Source organism: Macrotis lagotis, chromosome 8 (assembly GCF_037893015.1).
Source record: "Macrotis lagotis isolate mMagLag1 chromosome 8, bilby.v1.9.chrom.fasta, whole genome shotgun sequence".
NCBI lineage: Eukaryota > Metazoa > Chordata > Mammalia > Peramelemorphia > Peramelidae > Macrotis > Macrotis lagotis.
The window spans coordinates 70,156,020-70,170,545 of NC_133665.1; the positions used below are offsets into that span (position 1 = coordinate 70,156,020).

Sequence of the window (14,526 nt, forward strand, 5' to 3'; positions counted from 1 at the left end):
CAGAATGTTAATTCAATATTCTTAAACAATTCTTTACACATAGCTAGGAGTAACTACATATGATTTCTCGACCCAAGTTCCAGGTGTCTAAGTTGGCAGAAAAAAAAGAGTCCTTATCTTTCTTCACCTTGGACTTTTCAGCCCTCAGGTACAGTGGATCAGATGAAAATGGAAAGTCTAGAAGGTGGCTTCATGTTGATGCTAAAATTTAAGGCCCATTTTACCCATTTGAGGTTCAAAATTATATATTATAATATTTCAGTTTGGTAATACATACATTATGTATGTATTATGTTTGTATATATGTATATAAATTTCAGCATACAGCTGTTTAAGAATATAGCATCTGAAAAAGGAATTTGGATTTTTGAACTACTGCTTAAAATATAATGATAGACTCCTGCCAACAACTGAGCAAAACTAATAATGACTGTTAAAAATATTGCATACCTGTATACCACTTCTAGGCCTGTTTTTCAAAAAGATAAAAAGGGAAAAAGACTCATTTGTAAATATATATACATATCTCAATTCTTTTTGTGGTGGCAAAGATCTGAAAGTTATCAAAGTATCCATCAATTGGAGAATGGCTGACCATTAAATGGGGAGGAGGATTTAGCTGTATTTCCTTGGGAGAACAAAAAATTGACAAGAATGGATCTGATATGGAATTATGATAATGGATGGCAGAAGAACCACTATTTTTCTAGTCAACCAGTTTTACAACTTCGGAAATGTCCTTGATTCTTTTCTCTCCTTCCCCTACCATATCCAAGTAGATGCCAACCCTTGTTGATTCTTCTTCTCCAATATCTCTAATATTTGTCTCATATTCACTCATACAATCACCACCTTGGTTTAAACGTTCTTGCCTCTCACATGTCCTACTGGAATAGCATCCTAACTGATGTCTCATTGCTTCGAGCCTCTTCTCTTCCAATCTGTCCTTCAGCCAGCTGACAAAGTGTTCTTCCTCAGGCACAGTTCTAACCATATTATCTCCTCTACTCAAAAAACTAACATGGGTCCACCTTGCCTATAGGATAAAATTAAAACTCTTTGAACAGGCATTTAAATTGCCTCCACAATATGCTTCTCTCCTACATTCATTTCAATAATTATTCATTTCATTCTTTTTTTTCATTATTTCATTCTTTCCTCATTCATATACATTTGAGTCAAACTTTCAATTCAACAGCCCATTTTCTGCCTCTGTACATTCTCATAGCCTCTTCTTCATGCCTGCTTTCTCATAAACATCCTCTGTGAAGACCTCCCTGATACCCCAGATAACAATGCTCAGTTTTCCTTACACTATATTTATTCGTGCAGGTGTTTATCCCTTTAACAGAGGGACTGTTTGATTTCTGCCCTTGAATCTCTGGTCCCTGGTTCCCTACACATGTTAGTAGGTTTTTAATAAATGTTAGTTGAATGATGGTCTTATTACTCACTACTCTTATAACCTTGGCCAATTACTCTGTATGGACCTCAGTTTCTGCTTCCAATTAAGGAGTTTGGCTGGATTATTTCTAAGGAGTCTTCTAACTCTAATCTTTAATTCACTGATCATCCCATTCGTAGGAAAGAAGGCTCATCCTACTACAAAATGTCACCCAACCAAGCTTCACCACCTCCATGTAAGATAGAGACAAAAACATACAAAAACCATTTTCATCCCCAAATCTTAATGATGAGAAGGATACTCAGAGGAGCAGAAATCAGCAAGAAAGGAGTAGAGATCTCCTGATCACTAGGCAGTCATCTGCTATGAGAATATCATTGCCCACAAATAAGCAAATCAGAAGTCAATGGTTAGATCGAGATCTCCATTCCAACAGGTCAGTGCAGATGTGTCAGTATTTAACCACTAGAGGGTAAAATTTCTCCATTTTTTTTTGGTACACTTCGCAGCTTTTTTAAGGTCACTGATAATTTGGAGACAAGGGGTTTGGGGTGGAATAAACCCCAACTTTGACTCTTGCTAGCTTTGTGAAATGTCTTTTCCTATTAAACAGATAATACCTTTACTCCCTACCTCCTAAGGAAGTGGGAAGAAAAACATTTTATAAGCCTTACTATCCAGTAGAATGTGAACTAATCTAATTATCATAAATACCATTCTTGGCTGGATAGTTTCTTTTAAAGAATAATATTGTACCACTAATGCTCTATTGGTAGAATTGTGAACTGATCCAACCATTCTGAAGAATATTTTGGAGCAATGCCCAAGGGCCCTAAAACTATGCATACCCTTTGGCCAGTAGTTCCACTATTTAGGTCTGAATTCCAAAGAGATCAAAGATAAAGGAAAAGGATTCAAATTTGCAGAAATTTAGCAGGTTTTTTTTGGGAGACAAAGAATTGGAAATTGAGGGGATATCCATCAATTGGGGAATGGCAGAACAAGTTGTATGTGCCTGGTGATGGAATAACTACTGTTGTATAAGACAGAACAAAGGGGATGGTTTCAGAAAAACCTTGGAAAACTTATACGAACTGATGCAAAATGAAGTAAACAGAACCAGGAGAACATTGTACACAGGAATAGCAATATTATAATAATAATCAATTATGAAAGACTTAGATACTTTGATTAATGCAATGATCCATGAGAATTTGAAAAGATTCCTAATGGAAAAAATGCTACCTAACTGATGAACTGATGAACTCTGAGTACAAATTTAAGCTTTTTTTCATTTTATTTTTCTTGAAACATGGCTAATATGGAAATATTTTACATGACTTCATATGTTATAATGGGTATCTTTGCCTTCTCAATGAGTTAGGGAGAGACAGATAATTTGAAACTGAAAATTTTAAAAACAAATGTAAAAAAAATTTAAAAATACGGGTAAAAGGGGGAGGAAAACAACATTATACCCCCTTTTATCTCATCAAAAAGCCAAAATATAGAAGCAATCAGTTGTAGAAGGCAGGTAGAGGAAAAGTAAAACACAAAGACATTTTTTTTATGTCTTTTATTTGCATCCCAGGTTTCACTGGATCTTTCTACTACTCAAATTAGCTTTACATAAAGAAATTGATTCATACCCTTATAATAGGACTGTGATAGAATTGTGCTAGAATTGTCTTCATGATGAGAAGGACTTAAGCATTAATTCATAAACTGATAACCTTCTCAGCTCAATCCCAAGCAAAATAAACTGCTTCCTAGGTTATGTAGACCTTTCTCATTTTGCAGATAAGGGAAGTAAAGCCCAAAGAGTGGACATGACAATCCCAGGATCATACAGGTTGAAACTTATACAAAAGAAATTTATTAATTGAAATATAATTATCAGAAGAGCCAGAACTAGATACTAGATTTCTGTGCTAGGAGGGGAAGCATGGGGTCCAGAAAAATAACATCAAGATAACGAGTCAGGAAGACTCAGTTCAAACCCATAAATGATAGGCCATTATGTAGGCACTGTTTGCAAATCTATAATAACCAAAGTATCTAAGTCTTTCATAGTTGATTATTATTATAATATAGCTATTCCTGTGTACAATTGTGCCATCCCCTTTGTTATGTCATAGAACAGTAGTATTCCATCACCAGACTTTATCACTATTTGAATGAACATGACCAAATCATTTCATCTCATCTAGCTTCAATTTTTTAGCCTTTTTTAAAAATGGGATAATACTTGCAATACTTTTCTCATAGAGTTGCTAAAGTACTCTATTAATAATAATAATAATAATAGTTGTTGATTGTCTATCATGTTAAGGTTGTAAAATTCTGTACAAACATTAATAGCCATGTGAAATAGGCACTACAAATATTATCACTTAAAGACTCAGTAACTAAGAGACTCAGTGTCCATGGACATCCAATCCATGGTCAGACTTGTCAATAGTCACGCAGCTTATAAGTTTCAGAGGCAGGATAAAAACCCAGGTCTTCTTGTGTCTAAATGAAGTATTCTAACCACCATACCACATTTCCCTTCTATTAAGAACAAAGGATCACAAACTTAAAACTGGGCTTAGCAAACATACAATTCAAATACTGGTCCCTTCTGCTAACAACCTCTAACTACAACTCATTTTACACATGAAACAAACTGAGGTTCAGTGATTTTTGAATGAAGATGGGAGGATAAGGATGGATCTGTGACTTCACTGGTATTAGTAATTCTTTCAGCGTGGGTCAGCACCTTTTCTGTGTTTGTCATAGAGAGTTGGCAAAGAGATTAAATAATATAATTTAAATAAAATTATAAAAATGATATAATTGGTGGTTGTTATTGTTGACCTGCTAGGAACAAATCAATGACAGACTCCTAAATTAGATTCTTATTCTCAAGTCATATCACTAACACTTACCTGTTAGGTTGGAAGGAAACTTGGTCATAACCTGTGAGTTCACACAAATCCTTCTCCAGCTCTCGGAAAAGCTGCTGATAACCTTGGGCCTGTTCTAGAGGCACGAAGGGATGGATGTTGGCAAATTCTTTCCATGTGATTGGCTGAAGAGGAGAGGGAGAAAACACACCTATGTTATGGTTCTGTTTAAAGCCTATATACATATATGTGAAAATGTTCTGCTTTATTGAAGGGTGTGTTTCAAGTACCCATTAAATGATAGGCCATTCTGCAGGCACTGTTTGCAAATCTATAATACAATTTCTTATCTTCTTTAAGCAAGAGAACATTGTAGGAAAGAGATGAGGCTCAAAACCAGGGAACTACCTATCAGTACACAATTATTCTCTCCAGTTATATTCAGATTTAGCTGAATATTTATTATAGATTTAAAATAATTATAAATTGTTGTGATTACAAAGTATTGTAACATGTAATGATGTTAACATGTTTATTATAATGATATTAAATTAAAAAATCTGTTGAAGGGAACTTCCCCACCTTTGAGCTTTTTTTGTTTTTGTTTTGTTTTTTGAAAGGCAGTGGGGTTAAGCAACTTGCTCAAGGCCATACAGCTAGGTAATTATTAAGTGTCTGAGGTCAGATTTGAACTCAGGTCCTCCTGACTCCAGGGTTGGTGTTCTATCCACTGTGCCACCTAACCACCCCCTTTGAGCCTTTTTTAAAAATTATGGTACTTGTAGGCTTTTAGGAACAGATGGGACAAATACTTTTGATGATATAGTTTATAAATATAATCTCCTGCAATATTCAGGTAGGAAGCTTTACAATTCATGATAATATTTGGAATCAATGAATATACATTTGCAAAATGAAGGCAAGTTAAAAAAATCTGAGGAAAGGGCATGATGGGTTTTGCCTCTCCTAAACTTTTATCTTACTTACAAAACTGAATCCAAAAGCTTTACAAAAGCAGAATTTTATCTCTAAATGATTCTCAAATCATTCTGATACTGAGTGAAGTGAGCAGAACAAGGAGAACATTGTCCACAGTAACAGCAACCTTGTGTGATGATTAACCATAATAGACTTAGCTTTTCTCAACAATACAATGACCCAAGACAATTCCAAAGGTTTGTGTTGGAAAATGTCATCTGCATCCAGAGAAAGAACTATGAAATCTGAATGAAGATCAAAGCATATTATTTTCACCCATTTTTGGTTTTTGTTTTTTCTTTTTCATGGTTTTTCCCTTCTGTTCTGATTCTTCTTTCACATTATTACTAACATGAAAAAATATTTAACATGATTGTACATGTATAATTTATGTGAGATTGCTTGTAATCCTTGGGGAGGGGGAAGAGGAGGGAGGACAGTAGAAAAGTGTATAACTCAAAATCCTATAAAATGAATGTTGAAAACTATATTTACATGTAATTGGAAAAAATAAAATTCTATTTAAAAAACCAGTTCCCTTATCATTTTAAAGCAGGGTTTCTTCACCTTCACTTTGTTCTCTTGGTCAGGCTGGTGAAGCCTATGAATCCCTTTTCAGCCTAACACCTTTAAATGCAAAAATAAAAGATGCAGTATTGCAAAAGAAACTTATTAATTGAAATTTTATATTTAAATTTTATTTACTTTTCTAACTACATGCAAGAGTAGTTTTCAACAATCAGCTTTACAAGGTTTTGAGTTTTCCATTTTTTCCTCCCTCCCTTCCTTTCCTCCCCTTCCCCATGACAGAAAGCGATCTAATATAGGCTACACATGTTATACATGCTAAACATGAATCCATATTAATCATATTATGAAAGAAGAATCAAATCCAAGTGGAAAAAAATTAGAGAGAAAGAAATACATAACAATTTTTTAAAATTGAAGATAGTAAGCTTTGATCTGCATTTAAACTCCACAGATTCTTCTCTGGATCTGAATGGTATTTTTCATTTCATTTAGAATTATCCTTTATTACTGTACTGTTGAAATGAAGAAGTCCATCATAGTTGATCATCACCCAATGTTGCTGTTAGTGTGTATAATGTTCTTCTGACTCTGCTCACTTCACTTGGCATCAATTCATGCAAGCCTTTCCAGTCTATTAAGAAGTCCTGTCCCTCATAATTTCTTATAGAACAATAGTGTTCCATAACATTCATACACCTCAATTTATTCAGCCACTCCCCAATTGATGAACATCCCCTCAATTTCCAATTTTTGCCATTATAAAAAAGAGCTTCTATAAATATTTTTATACATGTGGGTCTTTATTCTTTTTTTATTTCTTTGGGATACAGACTTAGTAGTAGTTTTGATGGATCAAAGGATTTATTGTCCTTTGGGTTAATAACATATTGCTCTTCAAAAATGTTGGATCAGTTCACAGCTCTACCAACAATGCATTTGTGTCCCAGTTTTCTCACATCCCTCTAACATTAATTGTTTTCCTTTATAGTCATATTGGTCAATCTGATGGATGTGACGTGATACCTCAGCTGTTTTAACTTACATTTCTCTAATCAATAGTGATTTAGAACATTTTTTTCCATATAACTTTATATAGCTTTAATTTCAACTGAGAATTGTCTTTTCCTATCCTTTGATGATTTATCAATTGGGGAATGACTTGAATTCTTATGAATATGACTCAGTTCTCTATATATTTTAGAAATGAATCCTTTGTCAGAAACACTAGTTATAAAAAAAATTTGTTTCCCAACTTACTGCCTTCCTTTTAATCTTATTTGTGCAAAAAACTTTTCAATTTGATGTAATCAAAATGATCCATTTTACATTTTATAATGTTTTTTATCTCTTCTTTGGTCATAAACTGCTTCTCTTTCCATAGATCTGAAAGATAAACTATTCCTTGTTCTCTTAATTGCTTATCATCTTTTAAATTTAACCCATTTCAACCTTATCTTGGTATAGGGTGTGAGATGCCGATCTATGTCTAGTTCCTGCCATATTATCTTCCAGCTTTCCCAGCAATTTTTATTAAAGAATGATATTCCCAGGGCAACTAGGTGGTGCAATGGATAGAGCACCGGCCCTGAAGTCAAGAGTACCTGAGTTCAAATATGGCCTCAGAACACTTAATAATTACCTGTGTGACCGTGGGCAAGTCACTTAACCGCATTGCCTTGCAAAAACTAAAAACAAACAAACAAACAAACAAAATAATGATGTCCCAAAAGCTGGAATCATTAAGTTTATCAAACAACATATTACTACAGTCATATACTACTGTTTCTTCTGCATCTAATCTATTCCACTGATCCTCCACTCTATTTCTTAGCCAGGATCAGTTTTGATGACTGATGCTTTATAATTTTAGATCTGGTATGGCTAAGCCACCTTGCTTTGCATTTTGGGCAGGCTGGTGGAGCCTATGGATCTCTTCTCAGAATAGCAAAAATCTTTAAATGCATAAAATAAAACATGAAGGATTATAAAAGAAACTTATTAATTGAAATATAATTTTCTGTTGTTTTTAAGAGCAAGTTCATGTACCCCAGGTTGAGAACTCCTATTTTACAGGATTTGTAAGCAGCTATGATGCAGATGATAGATAACTATAAGCTGATGAGCCACTGGGATGCAAGATGCTCCAATAAGTAAAAATTTAATGAAGTTGATCTACTTACTGTAAGTTCAGATGAACTGTTGAGTTTCATTGTACAGGATCCCTTTAAGAAACCCCCCCCAAAAGAGCATCATATTATTAATTGTTCTTTATTCTTTCCATCCACCCTCAATCCCTCTTAAGGTCACTACTTGTATACTCTAGCAAGAGAAAAAAGACAAGCCAAGAAAACAACAGGGAAGATCATATCTACCAGAGGAATCATGCTGTGGACGAGAGAAATATCTTTGTTCTCCAGTTTCTTCATGTAGCGAACAATATTAGTTTCCGACTGATAGCTGTGACAGAACACATAATCCATGTTCAGAACCAAATGGGTCAGCCTACATACAGCCTCTAAAAGATGCTAAGTTGCAATATCTACCCCTTGAGTGTATCAGATTAGGCATCAGACAATATGACAGGAAGGCTGTATGACAGAATGGAAAGGCTGCTGAACCTGGACATAGGAGATAAAAGCCTAAATCCTGGATCAGTGTTTACCAGCTGAGTTAACAACTGAGAAGTCACAGAGTTGCCTCAGTTTCCTCACTTGTAAAATGAAGGAAATAATATTTATATTCACAAGGATATAGTGAGGAGGATGCTTGATAAACCTGCATACATATGAGACCTTACGACATGTCACTGCTTTAGGACAGGGGTTCCTAACCTTTTTGTGTATGTCTTGAACTCCTTCGGCAGTCTGGTGAAGCCTATGGACCTCTCCTCAGAATGATGTTTTAAATGTGTAAAATAAATAGATTAAAAAAGAATATTTAAATAAAGTTATCAAAACATTTTTAAATGAAGTCATGGATTCCAGATTAAGGACCTCAGCTCTATGGAGAAAGGAGCTCTGAAACAGGGTAACTCCTAAGGGATTCTTGGCCTGAGTTTTGAAATGGATTGCTAAAGGTAGTTGTCCTAATAAGAAAGACTCATGAATTTGGCAGTAGGGAAAGAAGAAAAATGGTGATGGGAATGAGAGGTTAATAGCTCACCAGATTTCTAAAGCTAATATCCTATTTTAAAACATACCTCTTAAGATTTACTAAACTATGGTCCCTATATTTGTTAAGCAAAGAAATTCTTGGTTAAAAAAATGGAATATAATGTTAAAGATTGGGAATCAATCACTAATTAGTGATTGCAAAAAAACACCAAGTCAGCTGCTATCAAAAGTATCCTCAACTTGAAATTATTTGCACATTACAAAATGCAGATGTCAAGGAAGCTAAAATTACCTGTTGAACACTTGATGTGTCAGAAATGGGCTGGTTCTTTTAAATGGGGTCCCTAGGATACCCCTTTTCTCTTCTCCCATGCTCTCAGCAACCAGTTCCTTTACCAAGAGAACAGAAAAGAAGTTGTGAATTAGATAAGAAAAGAGAAGGAAAATGAACATCTTTCATGGAGCTATTTGATCTTAATGCTATGTGAAATTCAGGTTTCTGGGACATTTTATATTTTTCATTCTTTTAACTTTGTTTTATGATTTCTTTAAATCTCATGGAGTCATTAGCTTTCATTTGCCCAATTCTAATTTTTAAGGAAAGATTTTCTTCAATAAACTTTTATATCTCTTTTTCTATTTGGTCTAATTTACTTTTGTTTTTGTTTTTGTTTTTGTTTTAGTTTTTGCAAGGCAATGGGGTAAAGTGGCTTGCCCAAGGCCACACAGCTAGGTAATTATTAAGTGCCTCAGGCTGGATTTCAATTCAGGTACTCCTGACTCCAAGGCCAGTGCTCTATCCACTGCGCCACCTAGCCGCCCCCCCTAATTTACTTTTCAAGGAGTTCTTCAGTGATTTTTTGTGACTCTTTAACCAAACTCTTGATTTGCTTTTCATAAGTTTCTTACATCATTTTCTTTTCTCAACTTTTACTCTACCATTCTCATCCTTATCTTTAACTCTTCTAGGAATTTTTACTGGGCTTTGATTCAATTAGCATCTTTCTTTGAAGCTTTGTTTATAGTTGTTTTCAATTGTTTTCTCCTGAGTTTACGTCTTGGTCTTCTCTGCCATTACATTAGCTTTTTATTGTCATTGGCATTATCATCATCATTGTTGTTGTTGTTTGTTGTTGTTTGCTTATTTGCAACCTATTTATCTATTTATTTATTTATTCTTAGATTTTTGCAAGGCAAATGGGATTAAGTGACTTGCCCAAGACCACACAGCTAGGTAATTATTAAGTGTCTGAGACCGGATTTGAACCCAGGTACTCCTGACTCCAAGGCCAGTGCTTTATCCACTATGCCACCTAGCTGCCCCCAACCTATTTCTTGATTTTTAGCTTTATATTAAAGTTGTGCTTTGCTCTTCTAGGGATGGGAAGACACTGTGCCAAACTTCAGCCTTTTTTTTTTTTTTTTGGCTGCTCTTTTCAGAACTAGTCCTGGGATGATTCGGGACTAGCTTTTTTTGCTTCTAATGTGGTATAATCCAGAGATAGATATGGTCACTGCTCTCCTGGTCTGCTGCACTCTGTTTTTTAACTAGTGGGGTCTCTGTTCCCCTGTAGTCACAAGTGCTAGCACTCCTTTTGGCCTTGAAACTTCAACCAGGACTTGTGATTAACCACATGCTCTTTTCTCCACCTGGAATTGTGTCCCAGAACCATTATGGGCAATAGAATTGCCAATCAGCACCAACTATACACAATGTCAGCAAAGAATCTTCTGTAATCTCTTTCTTACTAGCTATCTATCCTTTCCTCTCCACCCCCCACCCCCACCCCCTACTTCTCTTGGCTGAGAGCTCTTAAAACTGCTGCCTTTGACCATAGTCACCTCCAAGATCCATACCTGGTGTGTTGCTGCTCTCCAGGCTCCCACTTAGATGTCACAGATCTTTTCTGCCAATCTCCTAAATTATTTTAAACTAGGAAATGACTCACTCTGACCCTCTATTGGCTTTTCCATTCCAAAATTTGATCTGAGGAATTATTTTAAAGGTTTTTTTAAAGATGAATGTTGGGGAGTTCAACTAGGAGAGTTCAACTGGATTGCAGTTGGTCCCCCAACCCATTCCACTTTGGAACAACTTTATAAGTTTCTTTCTCACATCAGGCAGAAATCTGACTACTTGCATTTTACTAATTATGTCTGGTTTTAGTCTCTGGAACCAGAAAGAATAAATCAATCCCTCTTCTGCAACATCCCTTCAAATACTTTTGAATCATTGTTCCTTATTCCCCCTCCCCAAATTATCTCTTTTCCAAGCTAAATATTCTAATTCCTTCAACAGATGTTTATATGATGTGGTCTTTAGCCTCTTCACTATGCTGGTAACTGTCCTTGAACTGTATTACAGTCTGTCAGTAGTCCTTCCTAAAATGATGAGCTCAGAGCTGAATAAGGTAGTACATATGTAGTCGTCATCTCATCACCTTTCTATAGAGTGCTGATAAATTCATGAGATCTTTCACCTTCCTCACACTGAACATCACATCCCTTTTAATAGAAGCAAAGCAGGGGTGGCTAGGTGGCACAGTGGATAGAGCACTGGCCCTGGAATCTGGAGTACCTGAGTTCAAATCAGGCCTCAGACACTTAATAATTGCCTAGCTGTGTGGCTTTGGGCAAGTCACTTAACCCCATTTGCCTTGCAAAAACCTAAAAAAAAAAAGAGGCAAAACACCTGCTTATGACCAAATACTTTTAATACTAACCAATCATTTTAAGGTATACACTTTGCTCTTTTCTCTTACAGTAAGACAATCAAGTGGCCATTTAGAAGGAGTCACACTCTTTGAAGAATTCTCCCAAAAGGAACTCATCAATTTAATTATTTTCTTATCCTAAGATGCAGCTACATATTTCTTATTCACATTCTCTGCCACCACCCACACTGGCCTGGTCCCAAAGTAGAATTCTGAGGTATCCAAGTTTTCATCTGACTTACCGCAGAGGACTCACAGCCAAAAATCCACAACAAGTCATCCAAATCTTTTTCTGTGACTGTTTCATCAAGTGAAATGCCAAGCTATAAACCCAAACAAATAAAGGAAGCATTAGCTTGGAATTCCAGGACCCCTACAGAAACCCCAAATGAATAAAAAAATGCTGGGCAACTTATCCTCATTAACCTAATGGAAAATAGCTAATTATGAAGGTATTAAAAAATATAAAGCTTAAAGAGTTTTAAGTATCTTCTAGTCCTATTGAATGGTCTCATTCTAGAGATTAGAAAATTAAAGTCCAGAGAAGTTAAATGACTTGTTTAGTCACACAGCTGCCAACTAGAAGAGAGCATATTCTAAGTCAAATTATCCAATTCTAAATCCAGTGTTCCTTTCATTATGACAGAACTGCAACACTTATGTCAATCTAGTTGGCCTTCAAGATAGACAACATCTGCCCACCCATATCACCATGAGGAAAGGGACACCAAAAGGAATTAGAGAGATGCTGCCCTCATGGCTTCACTTTCTCTCAACTCTTCTGACTCAAATCTGACATTCTTTCCCCTAAACCCTGAAAGAGAGTATCTAAGAATGAGAATGGCACAACAGAATGACCTCCATCTCTGATCATGAAAATAGATTAAGACTACAATAATTGGTGCAGCTAAATTGTGCAGTAGATAGATTACCTGGAGTCCCTGTAATCAGGAGGAGTTCAAATCCGACTTCAGACACTTAATAATTGCCTAGCTGTGTGACCTTGGACAAGTCACTTAACCCACTGCCTTAAATAATTAATAAAAAAAATTTAAAAGATTGCAATAACTATTCCTAGTCCTACTTCTATTACTTCAATTGCTTATAAAATAATGATTATGACAATATTTATATGACATTTTTAAGGTATTTGCAAAGAACTGTATATATATATATATGTGTGTGTGTGTGTGTATGTGTGTATGTATATATATATAGTATATATATATGTATGTGTACATATATATATATATATATATAAATCTCATTTGACCCTCACAGCAATCTTGTGAGAGCAGCTAGGTGGCACAGTGGATAGAGTAGTGGGCTTGGAGTCAGGAAGACTAATCTTTCTGAATTTAAATCCAGCCTCAGACATTTGCTAGTTGTGTGATCTTGGGCAAATCACTTTACCCTGTTTGCCTCACTTTCCTTACCTGAAAAATGAAATGGAGAAGAAAATGGCAAACCATTGCAGTATCTTGGACAAGAAAACCCCAAATGGGGCCATGAAGAGTTGTACATGACTGAAACATGGCTGAACACAACTATTATTATCTTCATTCTAAAGCTGAGGTCCCTGTGGTGAAAGAGGTTAAGTAACTTGTGTAGGGTCACAAAGGAATGGAAAGTGGATCTAAAAGCTAGAAAGACTTTGACTCAAAGGCTACCTTTGATACCTACTGGCTGTATAACCCTGGATAAGTCATTTAACATCTTAATGTTCTAGGTGACTATCTAAAACTATAAATTTCAAAGAATGGGTCAACTGACATGTGTTGGGGAGTTTCCTCACCTAGCCCAAAGAAATCCCTACTCTCAGGAATGTGACAGAAGTCACTATCCAGAGTTTGCCATAAAGGACTACATAAAACCCTAAGAAATAGGGTGGATTATAGCAAGAACCAAATATCATGTAGCATGCATATGCCTCTGTTCTCTATGTCTGAAAACACAAAACTCTTAAATATACAGAGGTGATACCTAACTTGAGGGGAAAATGAAGACTAGCCCTCTTCAGTGAGAGGAAGGAGATGCTTCCAAAATATATAGTTAACTTTGTTAGAAGACTCAAAAACGTGAAATTCAAGTGACAAAGAGGTAAAAATTTAATTCCTCTTACTGTGCCATCTCGATAAAGTCGAAAGTTGATCTGCCGCTGAGCTGCTCTATCCAAAACCTCATTTAGGGAACAGCCACACTGGATTTTCAAGGTATCAAAGAACATGTCATGCTGAAGCTTGTGGCCAGCTCTCTTGAGACCTTGGTAAATAAATAAACAAAAAAATAGGATAACTAATTTTATTATAAACAACAACAAAAAACTCCTCCATGGATGTCAGGTGCTCTACATAATAAATTAACATTTATATAACATCTATTGTGTGCTAAATACTTTACAATTATTATATCATTTCATCCTTACAACAACCTTGGGTGGTAATTACAGATCACAGAATTAATAAGTATCTAAGTTTGTATTTAAATTCAGGTCTCACTAACCACTGTATCATCTAGCTGCTTCTAAATGAAATTTTGGAGAAAATACTGCATATGTAAGAATATAGCTTTGTCTACCAATGTAGATTGCATTGTCCATGCCTTAACTAATAATCTTTATGAGTTCTCATCCTGAAACATCTCTCAGCCATGTTGGTCCTCCCATTGCCAAATTCTTTCCAGGAATTTGGAAATATTATATTAATATTATTATCATATTATCATTGTTATATTATATTATTATCTTTCCAGTAATTTTCCAGGAATTCCCAGTTGTACTTCTGACTCTTCCCTTGACACCACCCCATCACCTCTTTCAGCTTCTTTTCGTGTGTTGGCTTCCCTCATGAAGATGAAATCTCCTTGAGGTTAGGCACTTCCTTTTTGCTTGTATTTGT

General features: G+C 35.5%; 1 protein-coding gene across 1 annotated transcript in view; it reads right to left on the reverse strand.

The window, feature by feature from the left end:
- GLDC (glycine decarboxylase) overlaps positions 1 to 14,526 on the reverse strand; it is a 111,124-nt gene that overhangs the window by 39,348 nt on the left and 57,250 nt on the right. The window contains exons 10-15 of the mRNA XM_074197491.1: positions 13,752 to 13,891; positions 11,872 to 11,952; positions 9,208 to 9,305; positions 8,175 to 8,259; positions 7,983 to 8,024; positions 4,336 to 4,478 (exon numbers count right to left, since the gene is read on the reverse strand). Of these exons, the coding sequence (XP_074053592.1) occupies positions 4,336 to 4,478; positions 7,983 to 8,024; positions 8,175 to 8,259; positions 9,208 to 9,305; positions 11,872 to 11,952; positions 13,752 to 13,891 (589 nt within the window). The remainder of the gene's footprint in view (positions 1 to 4,335; positions 4,479 to 7,982; positions 8,025 to 8,174; positions 8,260 to 9,207; positions 9,306 to 11,871; positions 11,953 to 13,751; positions 13,892 to 14,526) is intronic.